The sequence below is a fragment of the Nicotiana sylvestris genome, chromosome 10, assembly GCF_000393655.2.
Source record: "Nicotiana sylvestris chromosome 10, ASM39365v2, whole genome shotgun sequence".
NCBI classification, from domain to species: Eukaryota; Viridiplantae; Streptophyta; class Magnoliopsida; order Solanales; family Solanaceae; genus Nicotiana; species Nicotiana sylvestris.
In genome coordinates, this window is record NC_091066.1 from 4,704,310 (window position 1) to 4,728,847 (window position 24,538).

A 24,538-nucleotide genomic window follows, 5' to 3' on the forward strand; every position below is an offset into this window, starting at 1 on the left:
GTTGCTATCCTTGTTGATCCATTCAAGCGATTATTGTCGGGCATTAATGAAGATTCTGAACGAAGCCCATGTTCCAGACAAGCTCTCAGTGAACCATTTGGAGAAAATAGTGCACAAAATCTTCGAGGTAAACCGAGTGACATATTTTGACGATGAGTTGCTAGTAGAGGGTACAGAACACAACAAAGCACTCTATTTGACTACAAAATGCGAAGACTCGGTGATCACTCGAGTACTGATTGATAATGGTTCAAGTGCCAATATCTGTCCTTTGGCCACTCTAAACAAACTAAAAATTGATGATGATAGGATTCACAAGAACAACGTCTGCATCCGAGGTTTTGATGGGGGTAGTACTGACACAGTGGGTGATATAATGCTGGAATTGACAATTGGTCCAGTCGAGTTCACCATGGAATTTCAAGTGATAGATGTGGCAGTGTCGTATAATCTTCTGTTGGGGCGACCCTGGATCCACACAGCCAAAGCAGTGCCTTCTACACTGCATCAGATGGTCAAATTTGAATGGGATAGACAAGAGATTGTGGTACACGGGGATGATGGTACACATACCGTTAGTGATGCCATTGTGCCCTTCATAGAAACCAACGATGACAAGGGCCCATGGGTTTATCAGGTTTTTGACGCAGTCTCAGTAGACAAAATTCCTGAGGGCGGGGCCTTCCACTTCCCAGAATGGCAGCTACGACCTTCATGATAGCCTCAAAAATGTTAAACAGCGGGTTTGTACCAGGAAAAGGTTTGGGGGTTGATCTGCAGGGTATTGTCCAGCCAGTTTCCTTGCCCAAGAACCTGGATACTTTTGGGCTAGGATTCAAGCCTACCGCAGCGGATGTAAAGCGGGCCCGCAAGTTGAAGAAAAGAGTCTGGGTCCTTCCTAAGCCAATCTCGCGCCTATCCAGATCATTTGTCAGAGCAGGTTTCAGAAAGTTGTCGGTCCCGAAAGTTCTCGGACCACTGATCGGGCCAGATGGAGATTTGAATGAGGGCTTTGAAAGGCTGTTCGCTGATGTCAACATGATAGAAGTTGGAGAAGGTTCCAGTAAGGCAGACATACAGTTTGTGGGGCCTAGGGCCAATGTCAACAATTGGACAGCTACTCCTCTTCCTACCTTGAGGGAGTCTTGGTAGTAGGCTTTGGATTTTTCTTTCTTGTTTTCTGGACTATTCCAGAGTTGTAATCCAGTTTTTGTTTTATTTTTTGTATTCGGCAAAAGTGTGAAACTCTGTTATCCCGCAGTTTAATAAAGTGAAAGTTTTCTCTCTTTGTTTTTGTTTTAATTCTGTTTTCTTCTTTTCTCTTTCTGAACAGTTCTCTTCATACTGGTTCTAGTGACATGGCATGCACAACGGATCTTCAACCTAGTCTAAAAGATCAATCTGATTCCGAACTAATTGTACAAGAGGTCAATTATGATGATGAATCGGAATACGATGAGGATGAAGCCTTTGAAAAGATAAACAGAGAATTAAGCCAGTTCGAAGAAAACCCCAAGCCCAACTTAAATAACACAGAAGCCATCAATTTAGGGGATGCAGACGATATCAGGGAAACTAAAATAAGCATCCACATTGAACCAAATATCAGGGAAGAACTAGTCAAAGCACTCATTGAATTCAAAGACATTTTTGCATGGTCGTACAATGACATGCCGGGATTAAGCACTGATTTAGTGGTTCATAAATTGCCCACTGACCCGGCATGCCCTCCCGTCAAGCAGAAATTGAGGAAGTTCAAAACAGATATGAGTGTGAAGATTAAAGAAGAAGTAACCAAGCAGCTGCAAGCAAAGGTTATTCGGGTCACTCGATATCCTGATTGGTTGGCTAATGTGGTGCCAGTGCCGAAGAAAGATGGGAAGATCAGAGTGCGTGTCGATTACCGCAATTTGAACAGGTAAAGCCCCAAGGATAACTTCCCATTACCCAACATCCATATCTTGATCGATAATTGTGCCGGACGTGAGATTGTAGATTGCCATGCTGGGTATCATCAGATTCTGATGGATGAAGAAGATGCAGAAAAGACGGCGTTCATTACGCCATGGGGGACTTATTGCTACCGAGTAATGCCATTTGGTTTGAAGAATGCTGGGGAAACATACATGAGAGCAATGACTATTGTGTTTCATGACATGATACACAAAGAGATTGAGGTATACGTGGATGATGTGATCATAAAATCCAAGCATCAGGAAGACCACGTAGCAGACCTAAACAAGTTTTTCCAAAGACTTCGAAGGTACGATATTAAGCTCAACCCGGCCAAATGTGCATTTGGCGTTCCATCTGGAAAGTTGTTGGGATTCATCGTCGGTCGGCGAGGCATTGAGCTGGACCAGTCAAAGATCAAATCCATCCAAGATTTGCCACCGCCGAAAAATAAGACAGAAGTAATGAGTCTGTTGGGAAGGTTGAATTATATCAGCAGGTTTATCGCTCAACTCACAGCAACTTGTGAACCCATTTTTCAGCTACTAAAGAAAGATGTCGCGGTAGAATGGACGACAGAATGTCAGGAGGCATTCGACCAAATCAAAGGATATTTATCAAATCCACCTATGTTGGTTCCACCTGAGCCGGGAAGACCGTTAATTCTTTATCTAACGGTCCTGGAGAATTCGTTTGGTTGCGTACCGGGGCAACACGACATTACAGGAAGAAAGGAGCATGTCATCTATTATCTCAGCAAGAAGTTTACAGGATATGAGGTTAAGTACACTCAACTCGAGAAGACATATTGCACCCTAACTTGAGTGGCCCAGAAATTGAAGCATTATCTGTCGTCATATACTACTTATCTCATTTCACGCTTGGACCCACTGAAGTATATTTTCCAGAAGCCTATGCCCACAGGGAGGTTAGCGAAATGGCAAATATTACTCACGGAGTTCGACATCGTCTATGTGACGAGGACGGCCATGAAAGCCCAAGCACTGGCCGATCACTTGGTTGAGAATCCTGTTGATGAAGAATACGAGCCATTAAGGACGTATTTTCCTGATGAAGAAATGATGCATATATATGAGTTGGAATTATCTGAGGAACCAAGTTGGAAGCTCTTCTTTGATGGAGCCGCAAATGCGAAAGGAGTTGGAATAGGAGCGGTACTTATTTCTGAAACAGGACATCATTATCCTGTTACGGCACAGCTACGTTTCTATTGTACCAATAACATGGCTGAATATGAGGCATGCATTTTGGGCTTACGGTTAGCTGCAGACATGGATGTCCAGGACATCTTGGTCTTGGGAGACTCGGACCTCCTGGTGTATCAAATCCAGGGTGAATGGGAAACACGGGATTTGAAGCTCATACCATATCGATAATGTTTGCACGATCTGAGCAAGCGATTTCGATCAGTGGAGTTCAGACACATCCCAAGAGTTCATAATGAGGTTGTCGATACTTTGGCCACTTTAGCATCGATGTTGCACCACACAAACAAAATTCATGTTGACCCATTGCATATTCAGGTTCGTAATCAACATGCTTATTGTAACATGATAAAGGAAGAAATGGATGGTGAACCATGGTTTTATGATGTCAAGGAATACCTCAGGAGGGGGATATACCCGGAACAGGCCACCGGAGATCAAAAGAGAGCCATTCGGCGATTGGCAAATGGATTTTTCCTTAGTAGAGGAGTGTTGTACAAAAGAACCCCAGATTTGGGATTGTTGAGATGTATAGATGCTAGTCAAGCCATGACAGTTATGACAGAGGTACATGTTGGAGTTTGTGGGCCACATATGAGTGGATATGTGCTGGCGAAGAAGATTCTCCGAGCAGGGTACTATTGGCTCACTATGGAGCGTGATTGTATCAATTTCGTGCGAAAATGCCATCAGTATCAGATACACGGAGATTTGATTCATTCTCCGCCGACAGAATTGCATACAATGTCAGCACCATGGTCATTTGTTGCTTGGGGCACGGATGTCATTGGACCTATTGAGCCGGCAGCTACCAATGGTCATAGGTTCATTCTGGTGACCATCGATTATTTCACTAAGTGGGTTGAAGCTAAAACTTTTAAGTCGGTAACCAAGAAGGCACTGGTAGATTTTGTTCATTCCCATATCATCTGTAGATTTGGGATCCCAAAAGTGATCATCACGGACAATGGTGCTAATATTAACAGCGGTTTGATGAAAGAAGTATGTCAGTAGTTCAAGATTACACACCGCAATTCCACCCCATATCGTCCCAAGGCGAACGGAGCAGTTGAAGCGGCCAACAAAAACATAAAGAAGATACTTCGGAAAATGGTAGAAGGTTCGAGGCAATGGCATGAAAAATTACCATTTGCATTGTTGGGTTATCGCACTACTGTCCGAACTTCGGTAGGGGCAACTCCTTATTTGTTGGTATATGGAACTGAAGCAGTAATACCGGCGGAAGTTGAAATTTCATCCCTTCGGATTGTCGCTGAAGCTGAGATTGATGATGACGAGTGGGTCAAAACCCGTTTGGAGAAGTTGAACTTGATTGATGAAAAAAGATTGACAGCTGTGTGTCATAGCCAGTTATATCAAAAGAGAATGGCAAGAGCATACAACAAAAATGTGCGTCCCCGGAAGTTTGAAGTGGGCCAGCAAGTGCTGAAACGCATCCTCCCACATCAGGCTGAGGCAAAGGGCAAGTTCGCCCCGAATTGGCAAGGGCCATTCATTCTAACCAGAGTGTTGTCCAATGTAGCTTTATGTTTAACAGATATCGAAGGGAAATGCGTCGACATGACTATCAATTCTGATGCAGTTAAGAGATATTATGTATGATTACTTTTAATTGTAATTGTTGTTTGTTTGTACTTGGCATTTATCGGAGAATGAAATGACGGAGGCAATTCTTTCTTCTATCCAAACACTTTAACCTTTGCTTCCCCTTTTGAGCCTTATTTATTTTTTCATACCCCTCTTTTGGAATCAGTAATGAAAATGAAAGAAAAGAGAAGAGAAAAATAATGATAATAAAGACAAAAGAAAGGTAACAAGAAAAACAAAGGAATTGGGAACTACGTTTGACCTGATTCCTCAAAGAAGGATACGTAGACACTTCACGGCTCGGTCATAGGGTAACATAGTGTGCATAGTGTAACATAGTGTAACAAAAAATATCCCCAAGCAAGAAAAACTGGGGCAGAAGTTTGTGTTTGTAATTTTGGGAAGAAAGTTCGATTCCAAGAGTTGTAATGTTTTACCCATCAAAATGATTTTGAACCCTCTTGATACCCTTTTTCTTTAGCCATACACGAAAACCCATATTGATGTCCAAAAATTCCTCCCGATCAGTATCTGAGAAGTGCCAAGTCATGCAGATGGAAGTCGGGGATAACACCCAGATCCCTAGCAGAGAAGAGGATCATGAACTGGAAATGAATTGATAGCCGAAAAAAATCCCCAGCAGAGAGAGTCATATCGGCAACACTCCAATCCCCAGCTGAAAAATAAAATAAAATGAGAGAGTCTTATCGGTGAAAACCTTCACAGGCACCATAAGGCGACGGAAGATGAGAAAAATAAAATGAGAAAGTCTTATCGGTGAAAACCTTCACAGGAACCATAGGACGACGGGAGTTGAGAGAAACGAGAGAGTCTTATTAGTGAAAACCCTTCGAAGGGCACTATGAGGCGACAAGACAAGATTGGCGAAAAGGATCCGCATTTGGCAAAAAGTTGAGTGCTTGTTTATCCCCAGCAAGATGACGTCGTCCAAAAGATTGATTGATACAAATAGACTGGGTTGGTTAATCTAAAATGGACGACATGATCATTGGGATCGGTTATATCATTCAGATAAGTTCTTTTCTTTCTTTTTCCCCAGCATTTGTTCAGAAAGACTTCTTCTTTTTCTATTTTTTGAAATCATCACTTTTTCATTTCTTGGTTTAAAGACTTTAACTCCCCAGCAGTTTATTTTTGAAAAGGATTTTCAGAGCTTACTACCAGTTGCCGAAATGGTGCAAAGCAAAATGCGAATAGGACAGGCCAAAGATAAGGCGACAAAACGAAAAGAAGTTGGTCACAAGACTAAATGATGAATGGGTCTAGATTCCAAGAGGACCAAATTTCCAGGGGAAGTTGGAGAAAAACAGAAAAACAACAGTTGAAAAGTTCCAAGAGGATCCCCAGCATATTTGCGAGATGTAGGAACAACTCCGACAGATTATCGACCAAGTTCCGTGATGGTCGGACAACACAGAGCGGGGAAGGAATAGAAAAGAAAGTCATCCCGGCAGGAATATCATCCCCAGCAAATAATATCATCCCCAACAAGTTTTGTAACAAAACGCAAAGAAGGGAAAGGAAAAAGGGAAAAACCATCCCCAGCAGGAGTGGCACGACCACTCACCACGTTTTAAACTAACAAATTTTTCTTTGATTTGAAGCAGGGAAAGGAAATGTTATTGACAGCATGAGGACATGGCCACAAAGAAGATTATCAAACTGGGGCAGGAAATTTTCTCTCCTTGCAAAAATTTTCTTGAAATCAGATACCCACTTGGGGAAGATGGAAGATAACACAAGTTTTGAAGGAAGTGGAATCCCCAGCAGTAGATGGGAGAAAAAATACAAGTTTTAAAGAAAGCAATCTTGGAAGAAGCAAGATAACCCAAGTTTTAAGGGTAGTGGTATTTGAATCAGTATCATCCTCACCATTGTTAAAGGGAGGAAAGTAACTAGTCTTAAAGAAGGAAGATAATTCCCCCGCAGTGTTATCCCCGGCAGGTTTCAGAGAAGTGAAAACACCAGCTTGAGGAAAGTAGCTCCAAGTGGAAGGAAGGCACCAGTTTTAAAGGAAAGTAGTCTGTGAAGAAGTAAAATAACATAGTTGTGAATAAAACACCGGTGTTGTCCCCAATAGTTTTCGGAGGAATAAGACACCAATTTTGAGGGAAGCAGTTGAAAGAAGATGATTCAAGTCAAAGGAGTCAGGAGCCCGCCTGGAGAATGGAGGCTGATTTATTTTCAAAGTTGCTGATGAAGTCAGGAGCCCGCCTGGAGAATGGAGGCTGAATTATTTTTAAGTTGTTGTAGGAGTCAGGAGCCCGCCTGGAGAATGGAGGCTGATTTATTTTCAAAGTTGCTGATGAAGTCAGGAGCCCGCCTGGAGAATGGAGGCTGAATTATTTTTAAGTTGTTGTTTGAATCAGGAGCCCGCCTGGAGAATGGAGGCTGATTTATTTTCAAAGTTGCTGATGAAGTCAGGAGCCTGCCTGGAGAATGGAGGCTGAATTATTTTTAAGTTGTTGTTGGAGTCAGGAGCCCGCCTGGAGAATGGAGGCTGATTTATTTTCAAAGTTGCTGATGAAGTCAGGAGCCCGCTTGGAGAATGGAGGCTGAATTATTTTTTTTGTTGTTGGAGTCAGGAGCCTGCTTGGAGAATAGAGGCTGATTTATTTTCAAAGTTGCTGATGAAGTCAGGAGCCCGCCTGGAGAATGGAGGTTGAATTATTTTTAAGTTGTTGTTGGAGTCAGGAGCCCGCCTGGAGAATGGAGGTTGATTTATTTTCAAAGTTGCTGATGAAGTCAGGAGCCCGCCTGGAGAATGGAGGTTGAATTATTTTCAAGTTGTTGATGAAGTCAGGAGCCCGCCTGGAAATGGAGGCTGAATTATTTTCAAAGTTGCTGATGAAGTCAGGAGCCCGCCTGTAGAATGGAGGTTGTTAAATTTTAAGTTGAAGGAGTCAGGATCCCGCCTGTTAGAACGGAGGTTGTTATATTTGAAGTTGATGAAGTCAGGAGCCGGCCTGCAGAACATAGGAATGCACATCAAGATCAAGTCAGTAGTCAGTAATGCGGAGGGTCACAACAAAAATACCCCCAGCACGAATCCCATTTCATAAATCAGAAAGAAGACTACAAGAGCAAGTCGAAGATAGATAAGATTTTGTAATCATTAGTTTAGTCTAGCTTTTGTTTTCTTTCTAGCAATGGTGTAATAAGGAGGTCAGTAAGCAGTAGTAGCACCAGTAACAGCAAAATCACAGTTCCATGGTAGTCCCATCTACCAAAACTTCCCGAACTACATTGACCTGATTCCTTTTTAGCCATGGATATGTAGGAAACCTTCGAAGTAAAGGTTCGGTTAAATCTTTCAAAAAATGCTTCACACGGAGTAGTCCAACGGGCAAAAATCGCTCGTATCCGCCCACTTTATCTTTGCACGAAAACTCTTTGTGTTTTCGGACAAAGAGGGGCAGCTGTGAGCACGTGATTTCTGCTCTATGAGAACTACTCCCAAAAAAACTCTTTGTGTTTTGTGTTGTTTGTGATTTTTTTGAATTTTGTCTGTGCATGTTTATTTCTACTTTAATTAAGAAAAATACAAAAATAAGTGATGCATGTGCATTTAGGATTTAATTTTACAATTTAGGATTTAATTAAATAATCAAGTTTGTTTTACAAAATGGAAAAATTACAACAAATATGTACTTTGCATTTTTAGCATTTAATGTCCAAATTGTGCGATTTTATCTTTATTGGTATTTAATTTCGTGTAATAATTATTATTAAGAGCTAATATTTTAAGTTAATTATCGATTTTATAATTTAATTAGGATTTTTAGTTTTATTGTTGAAAAGAAAAATTGAAAAAAAAATAAGAAGAGGAAGATTCAGTTGGGCCAATTTGGCCAAGCCCAAATCCTTACAGCCAAACTTGGCCAAAAACCAGCCCATACCCGCCCCAAATCCAGTCCACCTGCGACTAATCCGAACGACGTCGTTTTTGTCACTCTCAATCTGGGTCGTTGATCTCATTTGATCAACGGTCCAGATCAACTCCTCCGTCACCCGATCCGTTCCCATCCAAGACCGATCCGGTCTCAAGGGTAAACGAAGCGACACCGTTCCACTTAAATGAGCAATCCAGGTCGTTGATCTCATCAGATCAAACGGCTTGGATCCAATCCCCGCGTACGTATATAAGGGGTCCAAACGAACTCCGCCCCCAAACCACCCCCCCCCCCACTCATTCTCTCCCAAACCTCGTCTCTTTTAGAGACGAGGAACCTAATAGCCGCCACCCCATCCCTTCACCATAAACCCGGCGGCGCCGGCTCTGATGGCCGTGAAAATAACACCCCTGAACCTCCTAACCACCCTCAACACGATTCCATACTCCATTAACCTCGAATCATACTCTAGATTCTCGAATCTTCGATCGAAGACCCTATCCCAAACCCTAGCTTGTCCACTTAACCCCAAAATTACACCCAATAATCCCTTTGACCTCCTCGTCGCTAATCCCTAACCAGATTGGCTCGAATCCGAGTAAAAACTCATCGAATGGCGGATCTATGGCTCGACAGTTCGAGATTATTTCAAAGCTGTCAGGGTCGAACGGTTTCTGGTTAGTATTATAAGTCTATTTCTGATGAAATAGACGTATAATACTAACTGGAACTCAAGTTCGAAAGGGCATATGGTTGAAATCCGAGAAAAGAATAGTGAGTTCTTCTTAACTTCTTCTTTTTCTTTTTTCTATGTGTTTGTTTGTCTGTGTGATTAGTCGCTTCTTTAGGGTTTTCAGTTTAAGTTAATCCAGTATATATATTCTGCTTCTTTTTCTGATTCTGGTTAGATTAAATATTCCAATGTTTGTTTGAGTAGTTCAATCAATTCTTCGTTTACCTAAATTAGGTTCATTGTAATTCGTCTTTTGTCCGTTATTTTCCCTCTTCTCCATCAGTTTATGTTCTATCGATTAATAACATAGGTTTTAAATAGTCTCGTCGATTAGTTCGTTCTTGTTTGTAGACCAGTAAGTCCATCAAATGGTTTAATGTCGTGTTATGTGTATTGATCTATAGACACTTAGCTTCAGGGCATTGTCAATATGCTGACAATGATCATGCATTCTTGTATAGATTTGACTTAGAATCCCTGCATTTATGATTGATTTTGATTCAATTTCAATTTCAGATTTAATGATTCTATTGAGTTCTGTGCTGTGATTTAAATTCAGTTCATTTTGTTTCAATTGGAATTCAACCTTAGTCATTTAGTTGTTAGTAAGTTGGTTATAGCTGTTAATCAGAATTAGTTTTAGATAATTGTTAGTTTGAACAAGATTTTAGAGTTAAAGGTTTTAATGTAGATGAATGGATTGTATTGGGGCAGTAATATTAAAGGGGTTTCAGGGGTGATTTGGGAATGGAACAGTTAGGATAATATTTTAACGTTAGTATTTTGTTAGTGAGATATTAGTGTCTTTAAATTAATATGGTAATGGAGAACAAGAGGGAATGGGGGGCTGAAATAAGGAAAAAGCTTTCCTTAGTGAGTTTTAAGTGGAAAAATTCAGATTTTTAGTGGGGAAGGGGGTCGGGCAGTAAGTTTGAAAGGGAGGGTAGGTCTGTATAAGAGGGCAGAATCAGGTCTGTATAAGGGGGCAGAATCAGGTCTGTAGAGGGGGATTTTTTATTTTTGGAGAGTTTGGGGGAACCTAAAAAAGAATAGCTACTGTTTTCATTGCCTCGTTTAGGATCTGAAATAGCTAGAACTTTCTTCCTTTTACTTTTGCTTTATACTTGGGGAGGTTTATAGCTGCTGGTTATTTGTTGTTGCACTGCTGTTGCAACTTCTGTTTGTTACTACTGCTGCCGTTGATCCTCTTCTTACTCTTCTTGTATTGTCAATACCAGGTACATGCTTCGAACTCCCTTTATGTAGTTCCTTGAAGTTCACAAATGGAAATATTCACAGATTTGTGTTCATTTGTAGGTTGCCTGTTGTTTATAATTGGATGAATTGTTAGTTAATTATACCTAGTCGATATTGGTTATGTGTTTTGTATTATGTGAACAGTGGAAACATACGAATTGTAATTAAGAGCTAACTGAACTGCTATGCTCATGTTGACATGCTGTTAGTTTACAAATTTGAACTGCTATGCTCACGTTGACATGCTGTTAGTTTACAAATTTGAGTTGCTAGGTTGTCAGTTCGCTTTACCATAACAATTAGTACTAGATGAAGTTATTTGAACTCTTGATTTATTCTGCTATAAATGATTCATGTCAAAGTTGGCAACTAGTTAGAGACAATAATTTAGTTAGAAACAGAAGCATCAGAATGTCCGAATGTGCGCGGGTTTGTTTTGGGACTACTTGAATTCATGATTATCTAGCAACCGCTTTAGTATAGATAGTGCTCATTTTAAGTATAGCACTATCTTGTTAAAAATCAAATTCAGAAACATGATTGGAGTTGCAAATGTATGATGGGTCATCAATCTTGATTTCGAGTTATACTTAATATCAGTAGGCATCAACGGTTTAGGTTAGTAATATCAGTAGGCATCATCAGTAATTTGTTTAAAATAAGCATGCACCATTAGCACTGATTAAACAAATTGGTCGTGATAATTGGATATGAATAAGTAGTTAATTTGAACGAGCATACATCGTAGTATTTTATTACTATTTGGTACACACACTCTGGAGAGTTGGAGTAATTTTGGTGTGCAAATGCTTATCCCGCGTTCTTCTCGGCCTGATCCTGTTCATCTGAACTAGGTGAATCCTAGGCCCACTTTGGGCCACTAAAAATTCACGGTTGACCTGCATGAATTTTATGGTTTAGGATCTTTGGACCCAAGACTGATATGGCAATTGGCATGTTAGCACCTAAGGATGGACTGGGTTTTTAAGTTAGGTAGCGGATTCGAATCAAAAGGTTCGTCCTTTCGTTTGGATCCGGACTTGAACTTGAGGCCCCGATTTTGTAATATTAATTAACTAAGATTCTTTCTTTCAATTTAGAGACAAATAAAGTAGAGAATCATAGTCGCTCTTCAGTTTGCCCTTTAAATAATGAATGAGATGAGCCTTGCCAAATAAATCATCTAGGCTGCGGGGCCCTCTATACGTATTGGTAAAATTACTTGGACTTCGGGATGTGCCATTTAGCAAAACTTCGCAGCCCTACCCAAAAATATGATACGCTAGTCGCTTTAGTCGCGCCTTTAATAATTTATTTTTTTTAAACTCGGGTGCACATTTATGTGACCCAGATCCAAATCTCAACGAAGTCGAAATGTATCTTTAATCACGGGTACATTGATTGTGATGTGGTTCGAGATGCATTTTCATGACGTCGCAAATTCCTTTAAAAAATAATGAATGAGACGAGCCTCGACAAATAAGAATACACAAACTGCGGGGACCTCAACGGACAGTTATTTCAAATGCTTAGATTTCGAGACAGGTCGCATAGCGAACTTTACGGCTTTTCTCAAAAACAACAACGCGTTAGTATCTTTAGGCGCGTATTTAATAATGTTATCTTCCTAAACTCGGGTGCACATTTATGTGACCCAAATCCAAATCTCAACCAAGTTGAAACGTATCGAAAATTGCGGGTACATTTATGTGGCGCAATTCGAGATGCATTCTCACGACGTTGCAATTCTTTGAATAAATAATAACAAAAGCGGTGAACAGTTAAAATTTGCACATAGGTTCATAATTGTATAAAATCAGATAATCAAGTCGAATATGACAGTTGAGCGACCGTGCTAGAACCACGGAACTCGGGAATGCCTAACACCTTTTTCCGTGTTAACAGAATTCCTTATCCAGATTTCTGGTGCGCAGGCTGTTAAACAGAGTCATTCATTTCCTCGATTCGGGATTCAACCGGTGACTTGGGACACCACAAATCTCCTGAGTGGCGACTCTGAATCTTTAAATAAAATCCCGTTTCGATTGTCCTTTAGTTGGAAAAACTCCCTTTACGTCCCTTTGCGGGGGTGTAGGTGAAAAAGGAGGTGTGACAATGGTATCTTCTTCAATTCGCAGCTTCGTACTGTACCTGTTGTAAACATCATTCCACGTGGTTGCAGGGAATTCTCGAAGGATTTCTTTGAGTCTTCTCGTGGCTTCAGAACTTTTGTCATTTAAATTACTTGCAAAAGTTATTGCAGCCCAGTTGTCAGGTACACAGGGTAGAGTCATTCTTTCACGCTGGAATCTATCAACAAAGTCTCTGAGCAACTCTGAATCCCCTTGTTTGATTTTGAAAATATCTTCCATTCTTTTCTCAACCTTTTGAGCTCCCGAGTGTGCTTTAATAAAAGAATCTGCAAGCTCAGCAAAAGAATTTATAGAATTTTCAGATAAAAGAGAATACCAGGTTAATGCACCCTTGGTGAGTGTTTCTCCAAATTTCTTGACTAGTACTGATTCAATTTCTTGTTTGGTCAAGTTGTTGCCTTTCACGCCTGTTGTAAATGCAGTCACATGGTCACGTGGGTCTGTAGTACCATCATATTTCGGGATGTCAGGCATTTTGAACTTTTTCGGAATTGGAAGGGGAGCAGCACTTAGCTTCCAAGGTTGTTGTGAGTATTTGTCCATGTCTGCTCCTTTTATTACAGGCGGAACTCCAGGGATTTGCTCAATACGCTCATTTTGTTCCTTAATCTGTTTCTGCAAGGTTAGTACTAAATTTTGCAAATAGGAATTATTTGAATTACCTGGTCCCTCTTCATGTGGTTCACTGGTGGTTCCTCCATTTCCAGAATTAACAAGACCAGAACGAGGATTCTCCAATGTATTATTATTAGGAGTTAGTGTGGGTGGTGCAGCAGGCAATCGACTAACTAGAGCCTGAAGAGCTTTGCCGACCTGTGCATCAATTAGCTTTTGTAAAGCTTCATTTGCACCTCCTTTAAAATATTCAGATTGTTCTTGTTGATCAGCACAGGATTCAGGAGCAGGAGTGCCTTCACGAGATTGACGTGGTGAATCTGGAGGGGAGGGAACCACGTCAATGTTCGGTAGGTCTCCTTGATTTTGATGGATTTGATTTTCATGGTTTCCCAATGTGTTATCACTACTATTGTTGTTGTTGTTGTTGTTGTTGTTGTTTGACATGTTGATAAAGACGAATAAAACGTAGCTTCAAAGAAAAGATTATCAGTTTCCCGGTAACGAAACCAATTTGTTCAACCAAAAATATGATTCTTTGGTCAAAGCTAAAGACAAATAGAAATTCGGGCTACTGATAATCAGGAGACGAAAAAGAAATAATAGACTTTTGAGAATGACAAATAAGCAGTAAATAGGTTTGTATTCCAATGTAATGTTGATGATATTCTTTGTCCTTACAAATGACGAGACCTCCTCCTTTTATAGTTGATTCTAAGTAAAGGAGTAATACCTTAGTCTTAATGAGACAATTATGAGCAATAAATGACATTAAATAAGACGTTACACAATCATTCCTATTTAATACCAATTCTCTAACGTATTGGGTATTTAATATTGAATTTGGACTCCTTTTCGTCATCATATCCATGTCTTCAATGCCTTCTAATCTCTTGGCTTTAAATGACCTAAATAGGTACGAAGCTTGTATTATTCGAATTGCCTCTCGTGCCTATTTAGCTTTCCTTTCCTCGTATCTGTTGTCACTCGTGCCTCTTAACTGATCATCATGTTTTGACCATTGGACCAGTCCTCGTGTCATGTCACGTCACCTTCAATGTAAATTCAGTTTTTTCCCAATACAGTTACTCCAAAGCTTCCCGTGATATCTCGGGTAACAGATGTTAGCTTTAAAAATAAAAGAGTAAAATATACACGGAGATATCTAAAGTTATCACGATTTTCATTTAATTAGACATCTTAACTAGGCCTTGTTTCAACAGTGGCCCTACTTAGAAATACATTATGCTTGTGTCTATAAGCGCTCCTTAGGTGAATAATTAGCCAATTAAATTACTTTAGTATGAAAGATTAACCTAAGAAAGAAGTATGAAAAGCTGACCAGAAGAAGTGTGAAAATGATATATTTCAAGTGTAGCCAATGATTTAATTGGCTAATTATTAAAAAAATCTGTAGGAGGCGTAACCTAGGCAAATACCAAATATGGGGTGGGAAACAAAAAAAAATGTAATCCAGTTTTATGAGAAGCACATCTTTATAATTAATAGCCATGCCATATTAAAAAAATATAAAATAATCAAAATTATGATATAAAATTAATTCTAAAATTACACTTAGATGAAATACTTCAATCAAACACAAAATAGCAAATATCTCACTTTGTATCTTGAAATTATTTTCGTTACTTCTAATACCATACGACAACTAAATACAGTAAAACTGTTAGCTTTTCCTTATATATTTAAACAACAAAATTAACAATAGTACTATTTTTAAATAATATATGTATATTTTGCAATATATTTTGTACTCAATCAATTTGTGAATGATAAAAAACGAATACGGACTAAAACATCAAAATACAAAATTTTAAATATAAAAAGAATTATTTTGGTTTGATAATTAAATCTTTAAGCAATGTTTAACATGTTTTATAAAAATAAAGTTTAGTTATATTTGACAAAATTATATTTAGAATTATTGAATGAACTGCCAAATTTGAACAACCAAATCCAAACTTCAGCCCTTTTTGTAACTTCGTACAAGTGACTAAATTTTAAACACTTTAAATATATGCTATGTTTTAAATATATCTATCCTAAAAGTGGCTACTTTTGTCACTCGCCATTAATTGACTGTCTACAAATTAGAGAGTAAAAATAGCACGATATAGCCAGTTTTCGGACTGGTCATTCAAAAATAGCCAGCGTTTACGAAGTCAATGAAAAATAGCCACTATTTTGCTGCAACAGAGACCGGTCCAGCATAATATACTGGAGTTCGGTGCACCTGTGTACGAATTCTAGCATATTATGCTGGACCGGTATACTTTGCTGACTCTAGTATAATATATTAGAGACTGGAGCGCCGGTGTTCCAAACTCAAGTATATTATACTGGACAATTATACTTGCTGGAACTCCAGTATATTATGCTGGAGTTCTAGTGTACCTATACTGGAACTCCATCATATTATGCTGGAGTTCCAGCATACTTATCTTGGAACTCCAGTATAATATGCTGGAGTTAAAACATAAACATACTTATGCTGAAACTCCAGTATAATATACTGGCATATATTCCGGATTTGAACAGTATTTCAGATTTATCCTTACATGAAAAGTGACTAAATTTCGATTACTTTTGAAACTGGGTTATTTTTGAACGACCAGTTATAAATCTGTCTATTTTTAAATCTGGGCTATTATCACTTTATTCAGAGTCTAAACTCATCAATGAAGCTAAAGAACTTTACTTTATGATAAGGGAAGACAAAAAGTTTCCATCTTTATCAGCTTTTAATGTGTTTCTTGAATCTTTGAATAGTTTGAGACATTACAAACTGACCCTTGAAGTTTTTGATGATGTAGTGAGTTGGGGTATAAGGGTTGATAGGTTTAGTTATGGTAAAGCTATTCAATCAGCTGTGAAATTGGGGGATTTAGGTAAAGCTTTGGAGTTGTTGAATTGTATGAGAAAGGATAAGTTGAGTTTAAATGATTTTGTGTATAATGTAGTGATGGGTGGGTTGTGTAAAGAGAGGAGAGTTGGGGAAGCCCGGAAACTGTTTGATGAAATGCTTGAGAGAAGAGTCGCACCGAGTAAAGTGACTTATAATATTCTTATGGATGGGTATTGTGAAAAGGGGAAGTTTGAAGAGGCTTTTAAGTTGAGAGAAAACATGAAGAGTGATAATGTGGAGCCGAATATTGTGACGTTTAATACATTGCTTAGTGGACTTTGTAAGTTGGGGAAGATGGAGGAACCTGATTGTGTTGTGGAAGGGTTATGGATTTGTACCTGATGGGTTTACTTATAGTATACTTTTCGATGGGCATTCACGACGTGATGATGTTAGTTCTTCGTTGGCGTTGTATGAAGAAGCGGTTAAGAAAGGGGTACATATGAATGAGTACACAAGTAGCGTTTTGTTGAATGGCTTGTGCAAGAAAGGGAAGACAAATAAGGCTGCAGAGATTTTGAAGAAGTTGATGGAAAATGGGCTTACTCCTACTGAGGTGTTGTTTAATACCATTTTGAGTGGCTATTGCAAAGAAGGCAACATGGAGAAGGCTTATTCAACTATTGACGAAATGGAAAGTTCCGGGGTGAAGCCAAGCTGCATCACATTTAATACTATGATCACGAAATTCTGTGAATTGGGTATGATGGATGAGGCAAAAGAATGGTTAAGGAAAATGCTTGAGAAGCCAGTTTCCCCTAATGTACAGACATATAACATCTTAATTGATGGATACGGGCGCAAACGGGAATTCACGAGGTGTTTTGAGATTCTTGAGGAGATGGAAGATAATGGATTGAAGCCTAACGTTGTTACATATGGTTCGCTAATCAATTCTTTGTGCAAGGATGGTAGGCTTCTTGATGCTGATGTAGTCCTAAATGATATGATCAGTAGAGGGGTTAAACCAAATGCACAGGTCTATAATACGCTTATAGATGGACATTGTATGAGAGGAACAATGAGTAATGCTTTTGTATGTTTCGAGAAGATGGTAGAAAGTGATATAGAAACAACACTGGTTACATACAACACTCTATTAAATGGGCTTTGCAAAAAGGGTATGATCAAAGAAGCCGAGGATTTGGTTGTGCATATTTTACTCAAAGGTTTAAATCCAGATGTTATCACGTACAATTCTTTGATGTCTGCATATTCAGATGCAGGGGACACTGGAAAGTGTTTCCAAATGTATGAGAAGATGAAAACCTCTGGCATAAAACCTACAATGAACACAATTCATCCACTAATTAGAGTGTGCAAAAAGGAAAAGAGTGAACTGGTGCTGATCGACAAAATTGTTCAAGAAATGGCCGAGATGGATCTTTCTCCCGACCGAATGGTATATAACGAGCTCATCCATTGCTATGTGCTGCATGGGGAGGTTCTGATGATGTCCATCTCATTGAAGAAGTATTAGGCATGTGCCTAATAAGAGTTTTCTTTGGTTTGGTAGCCAACCTTGTTGACTTGGTTTGGTTGGTAGCCAACCTTGTTGAATTAGTTTGGTTTGGTAGCCAACCTTGTTGAATTTCTTTGGTTTGGTAGCCAACTTTGTTGAATTGTGAAAAGTGTGTGTAAATTGTCAAATATTGTAGGCTTTAGAGGGTGAAGCTTTGGCTATAAAAGGAGAGCTTCAACTCTCATTTCTACACACCAACAAAGAGAGAAAGAAAGAGTAAGGTTTCACAGACAAGGTATAAGAAAATAGTCTGTGAGGAAAATAGAGAGTGAGCGATATTGTAGTGAGGTGGGAATATCAAAAGAGGGTTATTTCTTTTGAGTGTTGTAGTGGTCTTTGGAGTATTTACCTCCGACCTACAAAGTTGTAAAATTCCTTACTATAGTGATATCAGTTGCTCCTCTCGGGGTCGTGGTTTTTTTTCCCTTATTCAGAAGGGTTTTCCACGTAAAAATTTTGGTGTCATTGTTACTCTTTTATTCTTGTTAATTACCGTATCTCGGTGCTACATTATTATTCCGCTTTATTACCGTGAATATTATTTTGGTAAGGGGTTTATTCCCAACAACTGGTATCAGAGCACGGGTTCTGCTCGTTCACTGAAATACTATTCACTGTCGGTAGTACTATACTTGGTGAAAAAATAAAAATGTCCGGAGTAAAGTACGAGGTAGCAAAATTCAACGGAGATAACGGTTTCTCAACATGGCAAAGAAGGATGAGAGATCTGCTCATCCAACAAGGATTACACAAGGTTCTAGATGTTGATTCCAAAAAGCCTGATACCATGAAAGCTGAGGATTGGGCTGACTTGGATGAAAGAGCTGCTAGTGCAATTAGGTTGCACTTATCAGATGATGTGGTAAATAACATCATTGATGAAGACACTGCACGAGGAATTTGGACAAGGTTGGAAAGCCTATACATGTCCAAAACGCTGACAAATAAATTGTACCTGAAGAAGCAGTTATACGCCCTACACATGAGTGAAGGTACGAATTTTTTGTCACATTTAAATGTGTTTAACGGACTAATCACACAGCTTGCCAACCTCGGAGTGAAAATCGAGGAAGAAGATAAAGCCATCTTGCTATTGAACTCGTTGCCATCTTCGTACGATAACTTGGCAACAACCATCCTGCACGGTAAGACTACTATTGAGTTGAAAGATGTCACATCGGCTCTTCTACTCAATGAGAAGATGAGAAAGAAGCCTGAAAATCAAGGACAGGCTCTCATCACAGAAGGTAGAGGCAGGAGTTATCAAAGGAGTTCGAACAACTATGGTAGATCCGGAGCTCGTGGGAAGTCAAAGAACCGATCCAAATCAAGAGTCAGAAATTGCTACAACTGTAATCAACCAGGTCACTTCAAAAGAGATTGCCCAAATCCAAGGAAGGGCAAAGGTGAAACCAGTGGCCAGAAGAATGACGACAACACAGCCGCCATGGTGCAAAATAATGATAATGTTGTCCTCTTTATAAATGAGGAAGAGGAATGCATGCACCTGTCAGGTTCAGAGTCGGAATGGGTGGTTGACACAGCGGCATCTCACCATGCCACACCGGTAAGAGATCTTTTTTGCAGATATGTAGCAGGTGATTTCGGCACAGTGAAAATGGGTAACACAAGTTACTCAAAGATTGCGGGGATTGGTGACATTTGTATCAAGACAAATGTCGGATGCACATTGGTTCTAAAGGATGTGCGGCATGTACCTGATTTACGGATGAACTTGATCTCGGGAATTGCTTTAGACCGAGATGGATACGAGAGCTATTTTGCAAATCAAAAGTGGAGACTCACTAAGGGATCATTGGTGATTGCAAAGGGAGTTGCTCGTGGCACGTTGTACAGGACAAATGCAGAAATATGCCAAGGTGAATTGAACGCGGCACAAGATGAGATTTCTGTAGATTTGTGGCACAAAAGAATGGGTCATATGAGCGAGAAGGGATTGCAGATTCTTGCCAAGAAATCACTCATTTCTTATGCCAAAGGTACAACGGTAAAACCTTGTGACTACTGTTTATTTGGTAAGCAGCATAGAGTCTCATTTCAGACATCGTCTGAAAGAAAATTGAATATACTTGATTTAGTATATTCTGATGTTTGCGGCCCAATGGAAATTGAATCAATGGGCGGTAACAAATATTTTGTTACTTTTATTGATGATGCTTCACGAAAATTATGGGTTTATATTTTGAAAACCAAAGATCAGGTGTTTCAAGTTTTCCAGAAGTTTCATGCTCTAGTAGAAAGGGAGACGGGTCGAAAGCTAAAGCGTCTCCGAAGTGACAATGGAGGTGAGTACACTTCAAGGGAATTTGAAGAGTATTGTTCAAGTCATGGGATCAGACATGAAAAGACAGTTCCTGGAACCCCACAGCACAATGGCGTAGCCGAGAGGATGAACCGCACCATTGTGGAGAAGGTGAGAAGCATGCTCAGAATGGCTAAACTGCCTAAGTCATTCTGGGGTGAAGCAGTTCAGACAGCCTGTTACCTGATCAATAGGAGTCCATCAGTTCCGTTGGCGTTTGAAATCCCAGAGAGAGTCTGGACCAACAAGGAGGTGTCCTACTCGCATCTGAAGGTGTTCGGTTGCAGAGCTTTTGCACATGTACCAAAAGAGCAGAGAACAAAGCTGGATGATAAATCTATTCCCTGCATATTTATCGGATATGGAGATGAAGAGTTCGGGTACAGACTGTGGGATCCTGTAAAGAAGAAGGTCATCAGAAGTAGAGATGTAGTCTTCCGAGAAAGTGAAGTTGGAACTGCTGCTGATATGTCAGAAAAGGCGAAGAATGGTATAATTCCTAACTTTGTTACTATTCCTTCTACTTCTAACAATCCCACAAGTGCAGAAAGTACGACCGACGAGGTTGCCGAGCAGGGGGAGCAACCTGGTGAGGTTATTGAGCAGGGGGAGCAACTTGATGAAGGTGTCGAGGAAGTGGAGCACCCCACTCAGGGAGAAGAACAACCTCAACCTCTGAGGAGATCAGAGAGGCCAAGGGTAGAGTCACGCAGGTACCCTTCCACAGAGTATGTCCTCATCAGTGATGAGGGGGAGCCAGAAAGTCTTAAGGAGGTGTTGTCCCATCCAGAAAAGAACCAGTGGATGAAAGCTATGCAAGAAGAGATGGAATCTCTCCAGAAAAATGGCACATACAAGCTGGTTGAACTTCCAAAGGGTAAAAGACCACTCAAATGCAAATGGGTCTTTAAACTCAAGAAAGATGGAGATGGCAAGCTGGTCAGATACAAAGCTCGATTGGTGGTTAAAGGCTTCGAACAGAAGAAAGGTATTGATTTTGACGAAATTTTCTCCCCCGTTGTTAAAATGACTTCTATTCGAACAATTTTGAGCTTAGCAGCTAGCCTAGATCTTGAAGTGGAGCAGTTGGATGTGAAAACTGCATTTCTTCATGGAGATTTGGAAGAGGAGATTTATATGGAGCAACCAGAAGGATTTGAAGTAGCTGGAAAGAAACACATGGTGTGCAAATTGAATAAGAGTCTTTATGGATTGAAGCAGGCACCAAGGCAGTGGTACATGAAGTTTGATTCATTCATGAAAAGTCAAACATACCTAAAGACCTATTCTGATCCATGTGTATACTTCAAAAGATTTTCTGAGAATAACTTTATTATATTGTTGTTGTATGTGGATGACATGTTAATTGTAGGAAAAGACAAGGGGTTGATAGCAAAGTTGAAAGGAGATCTGTCCAAGTCATTTGATATGAAGGACTTGGGCCCAGCACAACAAATTCTAGGGATGAAGATAGTTCGAGAGAGAACAAGTAGAAAGTTGTGGCTATCTCAGGAGAAGTACATTGAACGTGTACTAGAACGCTTCAACATGAAGAATGCTAAGCCAGTCAGCACACCTCTTGCTGGTCATCTAAAGTTGAGTAAGAAGATGTGTCCTACAACAGTGGAGGAGAAAGGGAACATGGCTAAAGTTCCTTATGCTTCAACAGTCGGAAGCTTGATGTATGCAATGGTATGTACTAGACCTGATATTGCTCACGCAGTTGGTGTTGTCAGCAGGTTTCTTGAAAATCCTGGAAAGGAACATTGGGAAGCAGTCAAGTGGATACTCAGGTACCTGAGAGGTACCACGGGAGATTGTTTGTGCTTTGGAGGATCTGATCCAATCTTGAAGGGCTATACAGATGCTGATATGGCAGGTGACATTGACAACAGAAAATCTACTACTGGATATTTATTTACATTTTCAGGGGGAGCTATATCATGGCAGTCTAAGTTGCAGAAGTGCGTTGCACTTTCAACAACTGAAGCAGAGTACATTGCCGCTACAGAAACTGGCAAGGAGATGATATGGCTCAAGCGATTCCTTCAAGAGCTTGGATTGCATCAGAAGGAGTATGTCGTCTATTGTGACAGTCAAAGTGCAATAGACCTTAGCAAGAACTCTATGTACCATGCAAGGACCAAACACATTGATGTGAGATATCATTGGATTCGAGAAATGGTAGATGATGAATCTCTAAAAGTCTTGAAGATTTCTACAAGTGAGAATCCCGCAGATATGCTGACCAAGGTGGTACCAAGGAACAAGTTCGAGCTATGCAAAGAACTTGTCGGCATGCACTCAAACTAGAAGACAGTGCTACCTCCTCTAGATGAATGAGACTGGAGGGGGAGATTGATGATGTCCATCTCATTGAAGAAGTATTAGGCATGTGCCTAATAAGAGTTTTCTTTGGTTTGGTAGCCAACCTTGTTGACTTGGTTTGGTTGGTAGCCAACCTTGTTGAATTAGTTTGGTTTGGTAGCCAACCTTGTTGAATTTCTTTGGTTTGGTAGCCAACTTTGTTGAATTGTGAAAAGTGTGTGTAAATTGTCAAATATTGTAGGCTTTAGAGGGTGAAGCTTTGGCTATAAAAGGAGAGCTTCAACTCTCATTTCTACACACCAACAAAGAGAGAAAGAAAGAGTAAGGTTTCACAGACAAGGTATAAGAAAATAGTCTGTGAGGAAAATAGAGAGTGAGCGATATTGTAGTGAGGTGGGAATATCAAAAGAGGGTTATTTCTTTTGAGTGTTGTAGTGGTCTTTGGAGTATTTACCTCCGACCTACAAAGTTGTAAAATTCCTTACTATAGTGATATCAGTTGCTCCTCTCGGGGTCGTGGTTTTTTTTCCCTTATTCAGAAGGGTTTTCCACGTAAAAATTTTGGTGTCATTGTTACTCTTTTATTCTTGTTAATTACCGTATCTCGGTGCTACATTATTATTCCGCTTTATTACCGTGAATATTATTTTGGTAAGGGGTTTATTCCCAACAGGTTCAACAGTCACTTGCCATGCACATAGAGATGGTGGAACGAGGAATTCCTTCTGACAAGAAGACGTACAATAGCTTGGTTATGGTGCATTTGAAAGAGGGAAAATGTGAAGAAGCAAAGAATATTATTGATCAGATGAAGGCTAACAATATTGTTCCCAATGATGAAACTTATAATATTCTGATAGAAGGGCATTGCAAACTTAAAGATTTTCTTGGCGCATACATGTGGTACAGAGAGATGCTTGACAATGGTCTTCTCCCGGTAGCCAATATCTGTAATGAGCTAGTATCTGGCCTTAGAGAGGAAGGAAGATTGCAAGAGGCACAAATTATATGCTCAGAAATGAGTTCTAAAGGAATTGAAGAGTGCAATACAAATGAGGATCTTTCTGCTGTTGGGAGAGCGTAGGACAAAAAAGACATTGTTCTCCAGCTCTTCAGTTAAAAACGTCGGCAGCAAATGAAAAGCTTGTAATATATTCAAGAATCTGTGTATTCTTGTAATTTATTTCCTCATTGATACTCATTAACATATGTATTCTCGATACTTGATGAGATGAATTTCATAGTTGTATAAGTTATTCATGTCAAATTCAACCTGATCATTGTCTTTTCTGAGATATCTCTATTTTTGGCTCCCATTCATTGTCTTCCGAAATTACTTTTGGATCCTATGGAAATTAATTGAAGTGCATATTAGATGTTTTACATAACAATAAGAGAATCTCTGTCATGAAGAGAAGTTATACCAAATCAAAAGTTTATTTAGTATATGCGCAAGTCCGAAGCAGGACACATTCATCTTGATTCAAAAACCAAGTGATATGCAGTCTGGCTCTGAATGTGTTGGCGAGAAAGATGAGAAAGTATCAGATCAGCATGAAGAGCTGGGTAAAGTTGCTGAAGATTCAACTGACAATGTTGATGGCCCTGTGGATCTTTATGCCAGAGGTGCTGCATGGCGACAAAAATTATCGTGGACACAATTGGTTCGTGATACCACCAGTTCTTTTAGCATTTCACAGGTTTTGCCTGGTGTAAGTTATCCAAAATCAGATTTGGCAATGATGGGAGAGACTGTAAAGGTTCAAAAATGTAGCAGCACGGGTAAAAGCAATTTCCAAGATACTTCTACATCTGAGGAAGGGACCAAAGCTGATTCTCTCAGTGTCCCTGGAACTAGTAGTGGGGGTACCATAGTAGAGGAGCAGAAGAATGTTCATCTCAGTAAAGAGCTTCCACATGTGGATAATTATCAGCAGAAAGGAGAAGTAATGAATGAAGCCTTGGCTCCAACTCCTGAAAAGA

General features: G+C 39.8%; 2 protein-coding genes across 2 annotated transcripts; both read left to right on the top strand.

Annotated features, from left to right (window-relative positions):
- Positions 1 to 511: 511 nt before the first annotated feature.
- On the top strand, positions 512 to 16,724 carry LOC104220848 (pentatricopeptide repeat-containing protein At5g12100, mitochondrial-like). Its single transcript, XM_070158516.1, has 3 exons — positions 512 to 637; positions 10,567 to 10,672; positions 16,141 to 16,724. The coding sequence occupies exons 1-3, from the start codon at positions 512 to 514 to the stop codon at positions 16,722 to 16,724; spliced, it is 816 nt and encodes a 271-aa protein (XP_070014617.1).
- Positions 16,725 to 16,824: 100 nt separating this feature from the next.
- Positions 16,825 to 17,862, top strand: LOC138878951 (pentatricopeptide repeat-containing protein At5g12100, mitochondrial-like). The gene has a single exon (XM_070158517.1). It carries the CDS (start codon positions 16,825 to 16,827, stop codon positions 17,860 to 17,862), a length of 1,038 nt encoding a protein of 345 aa, XP_070014618.1.
- The last annotated feature ends 6,676 nt before the right edge of the window (positions 17,863 to 24,538 follow it).

Coding starts and splice junctions, on each gene's coding strand:
- LOC104220848 (XM_070158516.1), top strand. CDS start 512: ATGGTCAAATTTGAATGGGATAGACAAGAGATTGTGGTACACGGGGAT. Junction 638..10,566: donor AGGGCCCATGGGTTTATCAG/GTTTTTGACGCA, acceptor ATACTTGGGGAG/GTTTATAGCTGCTGGTTATT. Junction 10,673..16,140: donor TCTTGTATTGTCAATACCAG/GTACATGCTTCG, acceptor CACTTTATTCAG/AGTCTAAACTCATCAATGAA.
- LOC138878951 (XM_070158517.1), top strand. CDS start 16,825: ATGAATGAGTACACAAGTAGCGTTTTGTTGAATGGCTTGTGCAAGAAA.